Source organism: Oryx dammah, unplaced genomic scaffold (assembly GCF_014754425.2).
Source record: "Oryx dammah isolate SB20612 unplaced genomic scaffold, SCBI_Odam_1.1 HiC_scaffold_25, whole genome shotgun sequence".
Taxonomy (NCBI): domain Eukaryota; kingdom Metazoa; phylum Chordata; class Mammalia; order Artiodactyla; family Bovidae; genus Oryx; species Oryx dammah.
Genome location: NW_024070209.1, coordinates 70938652 through 70958926, shown reverse-complemented (window position 1 = coordinate 70958926; position 20275 = coordinate 70938652). Strand labels below are relative to the sequence as shown.

The following is a 20275-nucleotide window of genomic DNA, read 5'->3' as shown; positions in this document are numbered from 1 at the left end:
AGACTCAGCACGTGTTACGAATTGAGTGTTGGCATTGCTTTCATAAAAGAATTGTTTTCTATATCCATCCAGCAGTCTGGCCGCCAGCCACATGCAAGTCAGTTTATTTCTGTGAAGAATTACATGCTCCCAGTCTAAGTGGACTCTTAAGAGTCTGGGAATCTGCAAGTTTTAGATAGCTTTCCATTTAGTAAAATATTTAATTCGTAGTTGGAATCTTTTAATTACTCTTGTAAGGAGAAAGATGCTATAGCCTTGTTGAAATACTATTACTGGATAAAAGAGTGCTACTTTCGTGACAAAGTAACCATGATGTATCAACCCTTTGCTTCATGTATTATTGTCAGGATAGAATTTGCCCCTGTGCTATAAAGGATTCTACTATGTTTCTCTTGGTCTCTGTTAGGTGCTTTTAGATTTCACTATTTCTTATCCCACCCACCCCACCTTGCCCCCTGACTGTGTTGGAGTGACCTTGGCACTTCTGAGATGTTGTGACTTGTTTTTGTGTACCTCTCCAACCCTTCCCTGAAAATGGCAGGAAGTGTAAATAACTTGATCTTATAGATTTTGCTTGAAATGTTTCTTTCCGACTTGTGAAATTTTTCTGTCTGGAGCTTGACTGTCTCTGTCCTTTGTTATTATCAGCCTGAATTTAAATTATCAAACAGAAAATCTGTCATGATACCATTGCTTAAAACTGTTCATTTTCTGTTGTTTTATTTTTCAGTTTTCTTTTTTTTTCAGGGGGTATTTTGTTTGAATGTTGGCTAGAGCTTTAACTGTTCTTACTTTGGTAGTGGTTTTATTTTTATGAATTTTATCATTCCTTGCTTTCTGCAAAGCATTTTCTTTTATCTACTTTTGAAGCATTTTATTTAATTTGTTCATCTTTATTTTTCAGCATTCTAAATTTTCATTCATTTGGATAGATTTCCCCCCTACTTTAGCTTCCGTGAATTACACGACTTGCTTTTGTTCATTGTTAGACTTGTTTGACTCTTGTCGTGTGTGAACTCAAAGGATCCTTCACTATTTATTTATTTATTTATTTTTAGCATCTTTTTTGGTCCAGCTGCTGGGCATTTCAGAGTTATTTGACAGTGAGAAGTATTATTCTGTTTTTTTTGTTTTCATTAATTCCACAGGCTACTCCTTGGTTTTCACAGAGTTTCTGAAAGTTTATGAGTGGGCTTTTGCACGATCTTCTAAGCCCTGTTTTGTGGGAGCTGAAGCACAGGGCCTGGACTGAGATTGTTCTTTGTGTGCTTGTTTGATTCTGCCACTGGCGCTCTGGTTTATGCCAGTGGGTGCAGTCAGTAGAAGACACATTGCTAAACAGTGAACTCATAACTGAAAGAAAGATTGGTGTGGTTTTTTTCTCCCCATCTAGCATTCTGTGGTTATTTCTCCTGATTTTTTGGCAAGTGTTATTTGCCTTTGTCAAGCTGTGGCCACATCAGCCTTAAATTTCTGCTTTGTATAATTCAGCTAGGAATTAGAAAGAAGTATTTGCAATCGTATAGCATTCCATATTTTTTGAAGTATTTATACTTAAATGATCTCACTCTAATTGCCCGACAGCTCTCAGAGGGCCAGTGACTGCTTCTTCACATACAAGAGCGGACTTACAGAGTCTAAAAGTGACAAGGTCACATAATTGGGAAGTCAGGGACCCAAATCCAAGACTTCTGAGTACAAGCCCGATGCTTTTCCTGCAGTTAACATGCTGGGAAAGAATTACTGTCTTTATCACCATACACTCATAATTGGCTTTTCAAGTAGAATCAGATAAAGGCAAGTCAGCGTGGTGAGAAAGTCATGCAGGAAATAAGGACAAGCAGTGGCATTGCTGAATAGGAAGTAAACACAGCATCGAACACTCATGCCTTCTGTCATACATCAGCTGGGAAAGGTGTAGTGGTCAGTTTGACTGATACCTGATTGGGAAACTAACTGACATGCTTCCACTTTTGTGTGGATCTCTTTTGGACACTTGAAGAGTAATAGCTCATAGATGGATATATTTATTTTGTTTGTTTCGGAAGGCAGAAATCCCAAGCAGAAGTTGCTGAAAACAGAATGAGAAGTTAATCAGGTTTGTGAGAGATAAAGGCTAATTGTCACCCCCAAGATGTAGAGAATAGTCTGAAATGCTGATTTTACTGTGTGTGTGTCTTTAAGCCTGTGATCGTCAGTTATCTTACAGACCTTGACCTAGCAACATAGCTTTATGATTCAGATCTATTATCTGGCCTAATACATCTTTCATTGTCTTAATTATGTCTTTGTGATATAATAAAATCTGTTGTTTAATTTGCAGTCAGATCATAAATTAAACAACAATTTTAAGCAACTTTTCAAAATCACTTGGATGGTTTCTCTTTAATGTGGGGAAGATGAGGGAAGAAAATTTAAAGGTCAAGATAACTTAAAAGTCAAGATAATAAAATGGATCAGTTATGTAGAGCCTAACTCTTTGGGTATTTTGAATGAAAGAATTGGCTTTTCATTTTAAAATGTACTTAACGTTTATTTAGAAATGAAACTATCAAAAGATTTTGACCTTAGCATAAGCTTTAAATATCAAATACTCAGTTTTATTTTATGAAACAAAAGGAATCTTAAAGGAGTTAGATATGATCAAAAGCAAATTTAATTAAAATATAATATTCTACCCTCAACCTATTAGTCTTGCTGTAATTCCTCTTATGAGACACATTGTATTGTTAGAACTTATGTCATCCTAATAATTAACTGAAGTAAAAGCATTTTATTTTTAGAGCTTTAGACTCTTTGATGTCATGTAATCTACCACCAGTTGTAGCAATTTCTTTGGTAAGTGGATATATGGCTACTGTCATCAATGGGAATCTTATCATTCATAAGACGGCATTGCAGAGTGCTCTTCAAAAAATATTTTTTGTCCCAGAGACAAAACAACTTTATTTCCTCATCTGTATGACAGTTTCATGGTACTAAAAGGAATGCTTAGTGGAATTCTTGTTTGAATTAATTAGCCAAACCAAGATTCTTTTTATCGTGGTGATCTTTTTTTGAAAATGGAATTGCTGGAATTACTAGAATTACCAAATAATTATTAGGGTTGAAAAATTGTGGGTAATAAGCAGACTACAGATGAGGAAAATCATGGACCCAGTATTTAAAGAAAAAAGAGAGATATATTCTTAAAATGACAGATTAATTTTTATGTTGATGCTGGTTAAGCTTTAATAACTGATTATTTATTTATTTTTGAGCTGATTGTTAAGCAGATGGTTTGAGAGCATTTAAAACATGTTATATGTTTAGTAGCTGGCATAGGTTTACTTAGAAACAAGTTATGCCAAACTAACTTATTTCTTATTTTTGATACATCAGATGACCTAGGAAATCATTTCAGTGAAAGTCTGACCACATCTCTGTGATGTCCTTCTGGATATATATATTAATAAACCAAAAAATGGTTAAGTAAATTTTCAGTAATATGTACAATCACTGGAGAAGGCAATGGCAACCCACTCCAGTACTCTTGCCTGGAAAATCCCCTGGATGGAAGAGCCTAGTAGGCTGCAGTCCATGGGGTCGCGAAGTCGGACACGACTGAGCGACTTCACTTTCACCTTTCACTTTCATGCGTTGGAGAAGGAAATGGCAACCCACTCCAGTGTTCTTGCCTGGAGAATCCCAGGGGACGGGGGAGCCTGGTGGGCTCCTGTCTATGGGGTCGCACAGAGTTGGACACGACTAAAGCGACTTAGCAGGTAGCAGCAGTACAATCACTGAAAGTCTCTAAATGAAATACTCTAGGGTTGTATTTTTGACTGTATTTTAAGATTTTAATGAATGATACCGACTTATGTGTTCAGCTTGCGGGAGAACACGAGTTTAAAGAGGCTAATACAATCTTTCATTACCAGGCAGCATTCAGATTTCCCTGAGTCGATATATACACACAGACACACACATACATATGTAAACAAAATGTATTTGTGTGTTTACAGTTTGTTTGGATAGTGAGAGTGTATGCATTGCAATAATAGGCTGATGTGTTATTTACAGTCATCTCATCTCCCATCCTTCCTTCTTCTCCTTTCTCCTTTTTCTCTTCATGGTCTTTTATGTCATGTTCTCTTTCCTCCTCTTCCTCCTCCTCCAGTTTTCTTTCTCTCTTTCTTTTTCAGTCTATTTGTGAAGAAACTGGGGCATTTGTCCTATAGAGTTTTCACATATCTGAATTTTGATGATTTCAGCCATGTGATTTAGCACGTTCCTTCGCTGCTGTGTATCCTGTATGAATTAGTTATCAAAATGAGTAGTTTCCTTTGCATTCTTCAAAGATAACTTGATTGTTTTAGTGTTTCATTGTTAACTCATGGTTAACTGGTTATTGGAGTTTCCCAGATAGCACAGCGGTAATCTGCCTGCCAATACATGAGACACAGGTTTGATCCCTGGGTCGGAAAGATCCCCTGGAGGAGGAAATGGCAAACTATTGCATGTTTCTGCCTGGGAAATCCCACGGACAGAGGAGCCTGGCAGGCTACAGTCTGTAGGGTTGCAAAGAGTTGGACATGACTGAGCACATGGGCCTGACTGACTTAATTGGTTATTAATGTGTTTCAGCCCTTTACATTTATTGTTGTTGATGCTTGAAGTGACCCATCTTTGGCCAGTGAGAGCCTCTCTGTGATGTTCTGGAGTCTTTTCAGTATGACCCCAAAAGCTTTGATAGCTTTCTTGCTTGCTGGCATGACCAGATGTTCCAGGCTCATCTTGTACTTTTTTTGACCTGGGCCTCCAGCTAGCTTTTTCACTCTTCCTCTCCTTCCAGGGAACAACTGGGAAAGGAGTTTTTTGGTAGGAAATTGTTGCACTTTGTAAAGTTGTGTGTCTGTCTCTAGTGAGTTGCTGAGCCAGATTGTCTCAGGTCTCAACCTACACTTTGGTTTGATTACGTTAGTAGAGGTAGCTTTAATAGTGTGAACCATTCTCCTCTATTTGAAGTAGCTTGGTTTGTTTGCTTAGCCTTCTGTTCCATTTTTTGCCTTTTGGGTACAGGGATTCTATATTCCTTTTCTGGCTGTGGATTAGAAGTGGAAGGACGGAAGCCCAGTCTCATGACTCTAAACTGTAGGGGCTCAGACAGAGCCCTGAGCAAAAAACTGTCAGCGATGTGGTTATGGACACGCCCACCCAGTCATGGTTAAACATTTCATTTTTCCAGGAGGAACGTACCTTTCTTCTCTGAACAGCCACATGTTCTGCCTTAAGTTTGGATACTAAGAACAGCGGAGCCTGAGACAAGGATTTGGGTACAAATAGTTTATTTGGAAGGTGATCCCTGGAAATATAGTGAGGGAGTAGGGCAGAGAGACAAGGGAGGCAGAAACGCCAAAAAAGAGTGTATAAATGAGTGGCTTATTGCCGTGGGCAAATGGAGTTAAACCGTACTTCTAGTCTTCCAAATGTAGAACTCTTCCATACTGTCCCAAGGAAGGGCAAGGAATGTTTATATATCCATTCTCATCCTTTAGTCTTAGTGTCATTCACTTTCACTTTTTGTAGCCTTTTTGTGTTTTGTTTTGTTTTTTGGCCAGGCTCTCTTTTAGGCCAGAGAATGCCCTTAGGGAAATAGGTGAGGTTACTTAAGCTGGATGGGATTGGGGGCAGGAGGAAAAGGGGGACAACAGAGGATGAGATGGCTGGATGGCATCACCAACTCGATGGTTGTGAGTCTGAGTGAACTCTGGGAGATGGTGATGGACAGGGAGGCCTGGCGTGCTGCGATTCATGGGGTCACAAAGAGTCGGACACGACTGAGCGACTGAACTGAACTGAACTGAAGCTCGGTGGCTATTAGTTTATAGTGTGTGTGTTTGTGTGTGTGTATGTGTTTGTAGGGAGTGTGTAGCAGGATTAAGAGGTGACGTAGGGGAATGGGAGTGCGATCTGGGGCGGGGAGGTTGGTTTGCTCCCCAGTGACCATTTGGCAGTATCTGGAGATACTTTTGATGGTCACAGCCAAGGGTAGAGGAGAGTACTATTGGCTGGTATTTAGTGGGTAGAGGCCAGGGATATTGCTAAACATCCCTCTCATAGGGTTGCCCTCTGCAGCAAAGCATGGAGCCCCAGATGTCAATGGGACTGAGATTAAGAAGCTCAGGTGAATCCAAAGCTGCAGTGAGTGCTGCGGTGAGGGGACCAGGTGTGTTGGGAGCACTGGAGGTCTCTGCTACATTTCTCTACATGTGATTTGGGTTTCCTGCGACTCTGCTTTTAGCTCATGATGCTCCCTTTATAAATTCATTTTTAAATCTTTTTCACTCTTTAATTTTTTGGTATATAGTCTGTGTTATTTCACTTTTTAAAAGAGAATATGTTAATGTATTTTGTAAATTTTTTTTTCTTTTAGAGCCATTTTTGTTATCTAACACACAGCTCAAGTGCCACTTCTTTGATGAAGCCATCTCTTATGTTCCTTACTAATTCCTCCATTTTCAGAATTTCCTTGGCATGTTATTTGTCTGTTTACTGTGACACTAATCTGTTTTAACCTTATACCATTTTTTCTGTCAAATTTTTATTTTTAAAAATTCGGAAAAACTGCACAACGAACATCTGTAAATTCTTTATCTAATTTGTCAGTTGTCAACATTTTACCATATTTATTTCTCTCTTTACTCACACACATGTGCAGATGTATGAAGTTGTAGATTTTATTTATATCTATATGTCTTCATTTTTTGTAGAATCATTTTAAAGTAAGTTGCAGACATTTTGATACTTCACATGTAGTACTTCAGTATATACTCTAATGAAAAGGACATTTTTCTTCTACAGAATCTCATGCCATTATCACACTCAAGAAATTTAACATTGATGCAATGATATTATCTAATATGTGGCTCATATTTATATTTTCAGTTGTCTGGTGATGTCCTTTTAGCTTTTTTCTGCTGATCTATGGTCCAGGGACGAATCATCACTGTTCTTACTGCTCATCTCTCTTTTATTTTCTTTAATCTTGAAGAGTTCTCTAACCTTTTTTTGTTATTGTTGTCATTGTTGTTTTCTTTTCTCGTTCATGACATCTATGGTTTTGAAGACTCTAGGTCGGTTGTCTCGTAGAATATCCCACAATTTGGTTTGTCTGATTATTTTTCTTCATGATTCCGTTTAGCTTAAACATGTTTGTCAAACTTCCTAAACAAGCGACGTTATGTCCTCAGTGCGGTCTTCATAAGGTCCATGTTGCCTGTTCCATTGTTGGTGTTGCTGAGCTTGACCACATGGTTAAATTAAGGTAGTATCTGCCAGGTTTCTCTGTTATAAAGATAGCCTTTTTTCTTTTGTAATTTATTAGTAATCTGTGGGAGACTTTGAGACTATCCTGTTCCTCAAGATTTTGTAAAATGGTTTTAGTATCCATTGGCTAATCCTATACTGAATCAATATCCGTTATTTTCATATCTCCTAGATTGTAAGCTTTATTGAAATAGAATTTCTTGATTCTTTTTCTGTTACTGACATGACTCAGTATTGTATATGCTTAATATTTTTTGAGATATTGAGTGAATTAATAAGTCAAGATTATCTCTCTAGAAAATGAGAAAAAAATTCTTTTTTCATTCTGCCAGTTCAACCTAAATCTTTACAGTATGTAACTACTTCAGTGGTTACATACTCTTTTTGTTAAGCTTCTTCAAGTATAGAATAATCAGTTACTCTTTTGTTTGGTATTGCTTCACATTTCAGGATTTTTTTCTATAGTGTCCTCCAAATGACAGTGTTTCTTATTCTTCTCTGTAGTGCAAAGTTACTTACTCTGTACTTTTAAACTAACCTTTTTATTCACCCAAATATGATATTTAGTTCACAGAAAGTGAAATGTAAATACATAGCAGTTTAGAGGCTATACCTAAATTAATTAACATGTTTTTCACTATTTCATGACAGTCATCATTACTGACTGTTTAAAAACTATATTTGATTCCTAACTACTTTTAAAAACTATAAAAGAATCATAGAAAGGTTGAGAAAGCTTACTTTCTTTGTATGGTGTCAGATACATTGTAGTCATTAAAAAAGAATTGGTAATAAATTGTATTAATGAAACATTTTGTGAATATGCATTAGAAAATTATTACGACTAAAATTGTCTGCAGTAGAATATTTATTACTCAATAAGTAATGCTAATTCACAGCATTTGGCTTGAGATATTGTTATTTTATGTGCTGAAATAAGAACACAGAAATTCAAGGATAAAGGTTCATTTAAAACGTATTATAGCATCTGAAGATGGGACATTATACTACTAATTAGCCTAAGTTTCTAAGAATCAGCAACATAGCAAATTCCCTTAGATATACCTAAGAATTATGTAGCTTAGGCTTAATTCCCTGAGAACTGTCTCTTATTGTACAGCAACCACTGAAACAACTGGTATATTTTATCTGAAGAAGAGAAAACTAAAGGAAGAGGTCATTTGCAGATAGATGATTTAGGGACTGCCATGTAGAATAATGCTTAGGGTAGGATTTCCATGAATAGGTAAAAGTGATATACAGGTATATATATTTTTCCTATATAAGAAGGTACTTTATTCATCAACTAATAACCCTCCAGCAACAGAATATGCTGCTTATGAAGTCGTGAGCGCGTTTTACCTGGAAGAGGCCATGGAAGGTTGGGTGGCCTCTCCGTGCTTTCCTTTCATTCCCTTCATTCTCTTCTTTCCTTTTATTTGTTCCTCTAGCTCTGTGCTGCTCAGCGTGGTCACTGCTAGCCACATATGGCAGTGGAGTACTTGAAATATGAATAATCTGAATTTGAGGTGTGATATAAATATGACACATCAGATTCTGAAATCTTAATACTAATAATAATATAAAAATCTCACTAATTACCTTTATATTGATTATGTATTGAAATGATACTATTTTGTATCTGTTGGCTAAATAAATATGTTAAAATTAATTGTTTATTTAATTATTTATGATTATTTATTAAATATTTCTTAAGATTATCAATTACAGGTAAGAAGATGTAAATGTATTCCACCCTATCTCTCTCAGTGGTTGCAATTAAAACCCCTAGAATACCTAAAGAATGTAAATAGCAACTACTTGAGGACTCAGAAAAATAAATAAATAGATACTCCGAAGAGAGATGCAAGCTTAAAGAATGGCCCATATAGAGGTAAGAAGTTAATTTCCCGCCCCCTTCCCTATCTTTCTTCCTTTCCCTGAATCTTGGAACCATGCAAGGTGTGGACAGAAGAAGCTTCAAGGAAAACCCTTTCTCTTGGGTCAGAAGATCAAAAGGATTGAGTGAGGGTTAGGATGGAGCTTTTTTTTAAACTGCTGGCCCTAATCAGGTAATGAAACTAGACTCCTGCAGCAGCTCCCAGAACTCTTTTCTTTTGTTCTTTCAGCTTTAGGTGGACATAGACATAAGAAGTGCACTTGGGGAGGCTATAATTCCTACTTTCTACCATAACACCAGGCAGACGCACCCCTAGGAGCCAGAGAATATAGAGAGAAATTGTGAAGTGGAGGGAGCTGGAGAAAAAGCATCCTTTAGTTTGTGTGTGGAACCTCAGACTTATCCTCAGGCTCCCCGTGTGTGGAACTGGACAAAACCAATAGGGCGAAGATTTGAGAACTGGACTGTAGTGTAGCCTCTTGCCCAGGTCCTAAACTGGTTTCTGGGTAATAAACACTTGGGGAAAACCAGGATAGCATTAAAAGGCTTTGAAAACTATACTGACATTTGAACCAAGCCCACAGAATGTAGTTCTGCACTTTTAGTCTGAACCTAACTTTTTATCAACTCATTTAACAACTTAAATGAACAAATTCCTCAAAAGGCTTAAATTATTGAAATTCACTCAGGAAGAGGTAGATAGTCTGAAAAATTTGATATCTATTAAAACAACTGAATTCATAGTTTATAAAAGAAATATTTCAAAAGTAAGACTCCAGGTCCAGATTGTCTCAGGAGAATTCTACTAAACATTTAAGGAAGAAATAGCACCAGTTCTACACAGTCTCTCTCAGAAACTGAAGTGGACACAGAATTTACCAACTGATTCTATAAGGCCACATTTTCCTGATAGCAAAACTAGTCAGAGAAAGCACAGGAAAAACAAAGCATACTATAAACCAGTATCCATCATTTAAAGAGAAAAACCACTCTTCAAAAAATTACCAGCACATTGAACCTGTTCTGTTTTGTTCAGTCGCTCAGTCATGTCCGACTCCATGTTGCGACCCCGTGAACTGCAGCACACCAGGCTTCTCTGTTCCTCACCATCTCCCAGAGCTTGCTCAAACTCATGTCCATTGAGTCAGTGATCTAGTGGGAAAAAAAATGTATCACTACCAGGTGGGTTTTATCCTAGAAATAGATAACAGATTCAACATTTGAAAATCAATGTTACTTCCATTATTTACCAACTAATATAAGCTGTCTAATCATACCAATAGATGCAGGAAAAACATTGAGCAAAATTAAAAATCTCTTAATGATAAACCTAAAAATATTATGATGGACTGTAAACTAGAGAGCTAAATCTGACAAGATTGAAGTGAAATAGGGGTAAATTTAAAATCCTGAAATGGCTTCTGAAATTCAGGTGTGCAAATTAAGACCCAGTCTTAGCATTAGTGTATATGTAAAAGTTTGGGGGCTTTTTTAGTTGACAGGAAGCATAACATGAGTTAACATTGATACGGCTGCCAAAAAAGCTACTTCAATATGCAGTGATATTTGTTAGTACAAGTTTAGTGTCTAAAATGAAGGCATGGATTTTTATTTGTTTATTTATTTATTTTTTTACTTGATCTGTGTTCTTTGGAGCACACCTGAAATCTTGTGTTTGGTTCTGGGTATTACCCTCAAAGAGGACTATAGACAAACTGGTACACATGCAGAGAAGAGAGAGGAAATGGTAATAAAGGAAATGGAGACCAAGTCATAAGAAAAGTAGTGGAAGAAGCTGGTATATTTAGCCTGGTTATGAGATGACTCTTGGTAGGGTTGAAAAAGAGGTCATAAGAACTGCCTGTGAATAATTGAAGGGCTATGATATTAAAGTGAAACTATACTTGTTCCATAAATTCCTAAGAACCAGTGGATGAAGTTTTCAGAGAAAGAGAGATAAAATTTTCAGAGAAAGAGGTTAAATTTCAGTGTAAGGAAACACTATATCAAGAGTTAGAACTAACTCTTGGAAATGAGTTACCTCTCCAAAATCTTGGGTAAAACTATTGCCTAAACCTACCTTTCCAATGATAATTTCCTTCAACCTAGCATTTCCACAAGACTCTTATCTGACCCTTACTTCCTATAGTTGAGAGTTTCAGTAAATAATCGTTTTATGTAGCCACTGAAAAGAATGTTTCTTCCATCACTAGAGGGCTTCCCTGGACACCAGTCATTTGCCATTTGAATTGTTTCTTTGAAACTGTGTTTTCCTGGTGGTTATTTCAGCTTTAAGGTAGACAAAGTAGCACGATACTATTCATTGATGAAAATAAGGAAGAGAGCCTGGGGACAAGCTTCATTTCTTCTGTAACTGGGGAGCACGACAAGTGGCCCACTCTGTAGCTTTGGTGCTCATATGTTCCAAAGAGTGTCAGCTACCAAGACACAAGAATGTAGACAAAAACTTCTTGCTCCTATTGTGCTTTTTATGAAGAATTGTAGACATATATTTTCAAAGAGAAGAATTTCTGCCCCATTGGTCCTACAGTTGTAGTGTGTGAATTTTCAGGGAATCATGAAAATTAAGACTTACAACAGCCCCATTTTGTTGTTAGATGTTTGTTATACTTCTAGACATTCTAGGAATTTTGTTTCTTTACTTAGTTTGTTTTTAAACCTCACCTTATATTGCCTCTGATTCTATTTTTATTTCTTTGTTCTCTGGCCTGCTCTTCCTTTTTATGAAAAGTTGAAGCAAGCAGTATCCAAGGGATCTGTCCTCTGAGTTCCTATCATCTTGTCCAGAGTGAAATAAAGGAAACACGATGTTATTGCTCTTCTCTGTGATTTGTGTTGGACTTTTCTCCTCCATCTCTGCCTTGAGGTCAGGGACTGTGTTTTCTACTTCCTGTATATCTCCCCAGGTGTCCAATATGTGCATGTGTGCATGGTGGGTTTTTAATAAGTGTTCTTGACTGATTTACTGACTGTTCTTCCTAGCAAGGAAACAATGCTGCATTTTATTCCAAAGAGGCTATACAGTATTAAGGTAAAGTATTTTAGGAGTTCTTTGAGCTTGAAGGTAAAGAGTTTGAGAAATTCTGAAATGTATAAGAGTGTGAGATTCTGGAAGACTTTTAAATTTATTTTTTGTTTTGAAAATTACTTGTATAATATATTTTGCTCTGTGTAGTATGGTAATGTCTCTCTCTCTAAAAGGATTGTTACAGTTGAGGATGTAATCATTGGTATACATTGTTTCCTTTAAAAACTTTTTTTGTATATTTAAATAATTTTGGCAGCTTAAAATTTTTTTTTAGATAAAAAAATTAACACCCCCCCAGTACTCTGCTTTTAAAAAACCCATTGGGAAACTTCTTGAAAAATAAAGATCTTTGTAAGTATTCATCTTATAAAAACATTATTTACTTTTAAGAAGGACTCATTGCAGTTTTTTTTAATGGAGAACTCTACAATTGCATTTTCAAGATGATTTTATTTATAAAAAGTAATTTACTCATAACCATTGAGTAAACACCTTCTAATTTATTTGTGTTTAAGTTTGGATTAAAGTGAGGTGAATTTTTGCATCAGAGTAAAAAACAACAATGGCTTTATTGAGATATAATTCACATACCATGCAATTCACTCTTTGAAGTGTATTGTTTAGTGGTTTTTAATACATTAATGAAGTTGTGCTAATTCCAGAACATTTTCATCTCTACAGAAAGAAACTTTGAACTCATTAGCTGCTGCTGCTGCTAAGTTGCTTCAGTCGTGTCCGACTCTGTGCGACCCCATAGACGGCAGCCCACCAGGCTCCCCCGTCCCTGGGATTCTCCAGGCAAGAATACTAGAGTGGGTTGCCATTTCCTTCTCCAGTGCATGAAAGTGAAAAGTGAAAGTGAAGTCGCTCAGTCGTGTCCGACTCCTAGCAACCTCGTGGACTGCAGCCCACCAGGCTCCTCCGTCCATGGGTTTTCCAGGCAAGAGTACCAGAGTGGGTTGCCATTGCCTTCTCCGGAACTCATTAGCAGTAACTCCCTATTCCGTCCTTTTTAGGCCCCTGGCAACCATGGATCTACTTTCTGTTTCTATGGATTTATATATTCTGGATATTTCATAGAAGGGGAATAATACAGTAATCATATAATATATGGTCTTTGGTGTCTGGCTGTTTTCACTTAGCATAAAGTTTTCAGGGTTTATCCATATTGTAGCATGTATCAGTATCTTTTTTTATATTTGAATAATATTCTGTTATATATATATACTGTATTTTGTTTATCCATTTATCAGATGAACATTGGATTGTTTCTGCTCTTTGGCTATTGTGAATAATACTGCTACAAACATTCATGTGCAAGTTTTTGTGTGGACATATATTTTCATTTTTCTTGGGTATATACCTAGGAGGAGTCATGACCTAACTAGCATTTTGAGGACTTGCCAAACTATTTTCCAAAGTGATGGCACCATTTTATATTCTCACCATCAGCAAATGAAGGTTCTGATTTCTCCACAACCTCACCAACACTTATTATATTCTCTTTCTTTCTCTCTCATTTTTTTTCTTTAGTCTCATCCTTATGAGTATCAAATTATGAAAAACTCTTTTTACTCCATTGAGTTGTCCTGGCACCCTTGCCAAAAATCAGTTGACTATAAACAGAAGATTTATTTTCAGACTCTGAGTTCTATTCCATTGATCTGTATGTCTGTATTTATGTTGTTGCCACACTGTCTTAATTACTGTGGCTTTGTAATCAGTTTTGAAATTGGGACATATGAGTGTTTCAACTTTGCTCTTTTTCAGGATTACTTTCTGTTCATACAGAATCCCTTACATTTCCATATGATTTTTAGGAGTGGTTTGTCAGTTTCTGCCCAAAGAGGAAAAAGCCAGCAGGATTGTTTGAAATCTGTACCTTAATTTAGGTAGTATTGCTATCTCAACAATATTGTCTTCTGATCCGTGTACAAGAGATGTTCATCTCCCATACATGTAGGCTTTCTTAAAATCTTTCAACAATGTTTCGTAGTTTTCAGAGTACACGTCTTCAGACTTCTTTTGTTAAGTTTATTCCTAAGTATTTTATTCTTCTTGATATATTTGTAAATGGAATTATATTCTTAACTTCATGTTTGGATTGTTTGTTGGTAGTGTATAGAAAAGCAATTGATTTTATACATCCGTCTTGTATTCTTGGAACCTTGCAAAACTTGTTTATTAGTTCTCATTGTGTGTATGCATGTGTGAATTCCTTAGGCTTTTCTCCTTGCAAGATCATGCCATCTGTGGATAGAGATAACTTTGCTTTTTCTTTCCAATATAGATGCCACTCATTTCTTTTTCTTGCCTAATTGCCCTGGCTAGAGCCTCCAGTACAGTGTTGAATAGAATTGGCAAGAGTAGATATCCTTGGATCAGATTCATAGTATTTAGTGGTTTGGAAATATGTATTACTGACAATGCTCCTTTGAGAATTTGAAAATCCAACTTTGTGTCCTCCTGTAGTAACAAAATTTCTTCTGTTGGAATTTAGCATGCTATTTATTTTTTGAGCATCAAGGCACAATAGATTCTAGCATGGCCTTCCCCAAAACGTCAGTGCCTCTGTTTTATTAACTTATGAGTATAGTTGAGTAAGAATGAATAATTAGAACATTCATATTGTCTTTGCCTCTTAGTCTTAGCTTGGGCTAATGCTTTATAGTTAGCACATTTGAAGGAGGTTTATAATTTGTAATAGATATAGTTAAAAACCAGAGATGATGATAGTGGTAGGAAAGGTAGTGATTTTATTACTTTTGATAATTTAACTCTACACCCAACTTCTGATGAGTGTATTTCCTTGTTCAGATTTAATCACTACAGAAAGTGGTAGAATTAACTCTTCTTTACTTTATTCCTTACTGTAGATTTTGTCAGTAGTTAGATACCCAATTCAGAGAATATAATTTCTTTCATATACTGAACATTTCTAGAATATATTCTCTATGTATTGTATTTTGCCCTGTCAAACACATGAAGTCAGTATAAGAACATGTTTATTCTCTGATTGCGTGTAAGATATGTAGGAAGATCAAGTATATGTACTTACTTTGTACCACTGTGTATTTGTGCTTCAGTGTATATGTTCTGTCCCTCTTACTAAATGTGAGCTCCTTGAGGTTAACCATCTTTGTATTGAAATGATGGATATCATAATGCCTCACCTATACCATGTGTTTATTATGAATTTTTAAAATGAATGGAGCTGCTCAAGTATAAGCTTCCAGTTAAGTATTCTCACTCAATGGCATAACCAATCAGTATTGTTGAATTTCACAAATAACAAGGATCAGTGTGTCCTGGATTTATTAGGGAAGGCTTCATACAAGAGAAGTTAATTAAAGGGGCTCACACAGGATGAATAAGAACTGAGCAAAGAGAAAGAGCATTTCAACTAGGTGTCATAGTTTGGAGTTCAGTGAGTAGATTATGTTGATTGGAATAGAAAATTAGTATTGGCTTTTAGATCTAAAGAAAAGGTAGATAAATAAGGAACATTGTGTTTTGGAGACCTTAAATTCCAGTTTGAAAAGTTTGCTCTTACTCTGTTAGAGAACCATTTGAAATTTTTGGAGGCACAGCAGTACTTTAAGAAGATATGCTTTGTGATAGTATGTGTAATGGGTTGGAGGTATTGGGAGAGCACTTAGGAGGGTATAGTAATAATTCTTCTAGTCTGTTGCTTTTTTAAGAACAGAGTTCTTCATTTGCTCTTTCATGCTCAGCATAGTGCCTAGATAAGAGTTCACATATTTGTTCTTTGGATGCACAAATATATGGACTAAGTCATCTCAGCCTGGGTTGAGCAGTTAGCAGTAGGCAATAGCATATGAGAAACACTTTGGGGGAAGAATTGAGATGATTTGTTTTCTAAGAGTGTAAGGATATGGGTCAGGTCAAAGATGACATTGAAGTTTCAGCCTGGGTGATTAAGGAGTAGCAGTGCCATCCTTAGAAATAGGGAAGTCAGTTAGGGGAAGAGAGGAGTGAGAAAAGTGACAGTCAAGTGCATGTTTTTAGACTTGGTTGAGTTTGAACTTGAAATCCATAGTACACAGGGTTAGTTAGGCTCAAATGAAAACTGAAGTGTGAATGTTTAAATCTAGGCAAAGATATTGTTTGAGCAGTAAAAATGATTGGACTGATGTAACACTATATGTGTATGTGGGTGCAGAGGTTGTGTGCATGTATACAAGTAGATACAGTCTTACACACTAGAACCCAATATGTGTATTAGAGTGTGGATATGTAAATCTGTTAGTGGAATGATGAGGAATGATTCTTTGTGTGAGCAGAGGGGAAAGAAAAGGAAGTTAAAGAGAAAGGGGAGGAACAAAGAGGTAGAACTTATAGCACAAATTTGCCAAGGAATTTTTGTCTTATGTTTGAATATAATACTAGTAATAACAGTAGTAGTACTCCTGTATGACTTGTTGAGTACTTCCAGTATGCCAGACATCTGGCTAGACATGCTATCTTTTTTACCCTCATAACAAATCTGTGATGTCAGTACTATTATATTTCCTTTTTAACTGATGAGGAATCTGAATACTGAAGAACTTAAAACTTGCCCAAATGACTTGAACTAATAAATAGGAAATCTTGTGAATATAACCTGACTTTTTGGATTCTGAGCCAAATGTTCTTTTCCATTATACCAAAGGTTTGTATGTTTAATTTCTTCAAGGCCAGGACTTGATCTTTAGGAAATCAGTCCTTGATAAAGGCTTATTAATTAGCAGGCAGTGATTGGACAGTCATGTTTGCTATTAACAAAATCTGCATGTACTGTGGATGTAGTTGTTTCTACTTTTCTACCTGGGTATTTATATTTATGTGCTTCCCAGGTGGCACTAGTGATAAAGAACCTGCCTGGGGTTCAATGCAGGAGACAGAGGCAGGTTTGATCCCAGGGTTGGGAAGATCCGCTTGGAGGAGGGCATACCAAACCTCTCCAGTATAGTGTATTAGGAGGTAGCACTTTCAACTGCATGTTGTGAATGTTAATTTAAAAGAAGGTATCAGTTCTTTTTGTTTCTGAATGAAAGTGCTTTTCAGTATTTTTGTTAAACTACTATAAACTTGTTTTAGAAGTTTTTCTGATGCACTGCTCCGATCATTCATACATTTGCAAAGAAATAAGAACTGACATTTTCTGTATTACAGGGGATATAATTTTCAATGCCCAGTACCCAGAGCTGCCTCCCGATTTTATCTTTGGAGAAGATGCTGAGTTCCTGCCAGACCCCTCAGCTCTGCATGTGAGTACTACAGGCGTGTTCTGTGTTCAGATGATCTTTATTTGTTGAAAGGAAAATAAAGTTGCCGGTTGACAATTCTTTAACAGATATATTTGCTGAACACATAGATTTTTTTTCCGCTCCTTTTTTCCCCCTCTGTCCTGTGAAATAAGTATAACTCCTTTTGTGCCAAAATTGTTTAAATAAGAATTTTTTTTTTTTCCTTCATTGCAGCTTTACTTGCAGACTATTTTGAATTAAAGAAAGTCTCTAGCCTTTTGGTTAAAATATTGTTGCTTCAGCTTAAGGAGACATGTTGAAAACATTTTCTTTGTCTTAACTTAATATTTCATGCCTGCAATCAATTTTCTAATGTTTACTAGCACTTCATCACAGGACTTGTTAGGGGAGTGTTTCTTGGCTTTTCAAGAGGCCTTTTTTTTGTATAGAAGTGAAAGTGGCAAATTTGGACTTGTATGCACATTATCTCAGTCGTCTTATCAGAAGGGTAAAGACCAGATTAAGTGTTCTTTATTAAGCAAAACCAAAAACTTTGTAATTAAAGTAAAATATTTCTGGATTAAAAGCAGAGAAAAGGGTGGTAGAATTGATAGTTGTCAGAGCACCTGTGTGTAAAAAGTGTGTTTTTCATGGTTGCTAGAGAAAAACATATGCCATTTTGTTTAAAAGGTCTGACCAGGCAAAATGTCTCTTTCTTTCCTTTCCCAAGTTTTGGTTTTGCTATGATGCTTGTACCATAAGAAGTTCTATTGTTGTTCAAAAACTTTGTTCTTAGTTGTGTTTTTTTTTTGCAAATTTTTTGCCGCATTGAAGTTTTGTAATTGAAAGTTTGAGAATTTGCTTTTAAGTCTTGTCCTCCGTCCCTTTTTTAAAAAGGGAAGTATTAAACAGGAAGTATTAACCCAAACCTAAAGAATTATCTTAAATTTTGGAACACAACTGTATAAATACAGTTGACAAGAGTAGAATGGATTTGTTAGAAAATTTCTAATATTTACACATAAACTGTTACTTCAGGTGATTTCTTTTTTTAAAATTGTAGTTTATCTGTTCAATGTTATGTGGCAGCCTGGGTGGGAGAGAAGTTTTGGGGAGAATGGATATACGTATATGCGTGGCTGAGTCCCTTTGCTGCCCACCCGAAGCAACCATCACATTGTTAATCATCTATACTCCAGTATAAAATAAAAAATTTAAGAAAAAAAGAGAAAAGAAATGCCCCCAAAAAATTTAACTGAAGCTTTGAAAAAATAATTTAGTTTAAGTTTGGACCCTTTAAATGCTTCCCTGATAGCTCAGTTGGTAAAGAATCCGCCTGCAATGCAGCAGACCCCTGGTTTGATTCCTGGGTTGGGAAGATCTGTTAGAGAAGGGATAGGCTACCCACTCCAGTATTGTTGCGCTTCCCTTGTAGCTCAGCTGGTAAAGAATCCACCTGCAGTGTGGGAGACGTGGGTTTGATCCCTGGGTTGGGAAGATGCCTGGAGAAGGGAACGGTTACCCATGCCAGTATTCTGGCCTGGAGAAATCCATGGTCTGTATAGTCCATGGGGTCACAAAGAGTCGGACAAGACTGAGAGATTTTCACTTCCCTTTAAATGCTTTGTATGAGATTCATCCCATGTTGAAGCTGAAGGCCTTACCTGAAGAAAATAAGGCAGAAGTACCCCTATAGATTTGTCTTGTATTAAATCTGCCCATTGGAAGGTAGCATATGCTAAACGCCAAAGTTATATAACAGGCGAAGTGCTCCAGAAGTTTAAGGATACTTGTCAGAAAAGGCTTTGTTGTGGAGGTGAGATTTGTATCAATATTTGCAGAATGGAGTAAAAGTGGGGGCAGTATGGTGGAGAGTGTTTCAAGTGGAGGGAATGACATAAATGAATGATAGGTATAATATATTGTAGAATAAGGTGCTTGACACGTTTGCTGAAGAGTAAGTTAATATAAGGAAGGGCTGCTGCTGCTAAATCGCTTCAGTCGTGTCCAACTCTGTGCAACCCCAGAGATGGCAGCCCACCAGGCTCCCCTGTTCCTGGGATTCTCCAGGCAAGAACACTGGAGTGGGTTGCCATTTCCTTCTCCAATGCATGAAAGTGAAAAGTGAAAGTGAAGTTGCTCAGTCGTGTCCGACTCTTAGTGACCCTGTGGACTGTAGCCCACCAGGCCCCTCCATCCATGGGATTTTCCAGGCAAGAGTACTGGAGTGGGGTGCCATTGCCTTCTCCAAAGGAAGGGCTAGAAAAGGTTAAAAAGATAAAGTGGGGTGAGATTGTTGAATGTGTTGAATTCTAGGTTAAGCGTCACTGAAGGAAATGAAACATGGAGAATTGTCTAACAAGAGTGTGGTTAATATAGTAGATTAGAAGAAATTGAGGAAGAGAATTAAGAACTGTTGTATAGATCTAGGTGGAGGTGGGAAAGGGGCTTTAAGCTAAGATGATACAAGAGGGAACAGATGGAAACGATAAGAAAGACATGTATACAATTTATTTTTTTGGAATTGCCTTTAAAATTTGCAAGGCACGTCTTCAATATTGGCAAGGATTGTGAGTGTATTAGACTTTATCTTTCTATTTATTTATTTATATACTCATTTATTTGTTTTGATTAGAGTGTGGACTTTAAAAGCTGTAAAGGGCTTTAAGTTTTATCTTATTCCACTTTTCCGTTTTAGTATTCAGGAAATTGACCTATATTTATATTGTTGTGTTGGAGTTTATATTATAACTTCACTTATCTGATGTT

General features: G+C 36.6%; 1 protein-coding gene across 4 annotated transcripts in view; it reads left to right on the top strand.

Moving 5' to 3' along the window:
- BABAM2 (BRISC and BRCA1 A complex member 2) overlaps positions 1-20275 on the top strand; it is a 410927-nt gene that overhangs the window by 65219 nt on the left and 325433 nt on the right. For all 4 annotated transcript variants that reach the window (XM_040224352.1, XM_040224354.1, XM_040224353.1 and 1 more), the window contains one exon: positions 17433-17527. In XM_040224352.1, coding sequence (XP_040080286.1) covers positions 17433-17527 — 95 coding nt within the window. The remainder of the gene's footprint in view (positions 1-17432; positions 17528-20275) is intronic.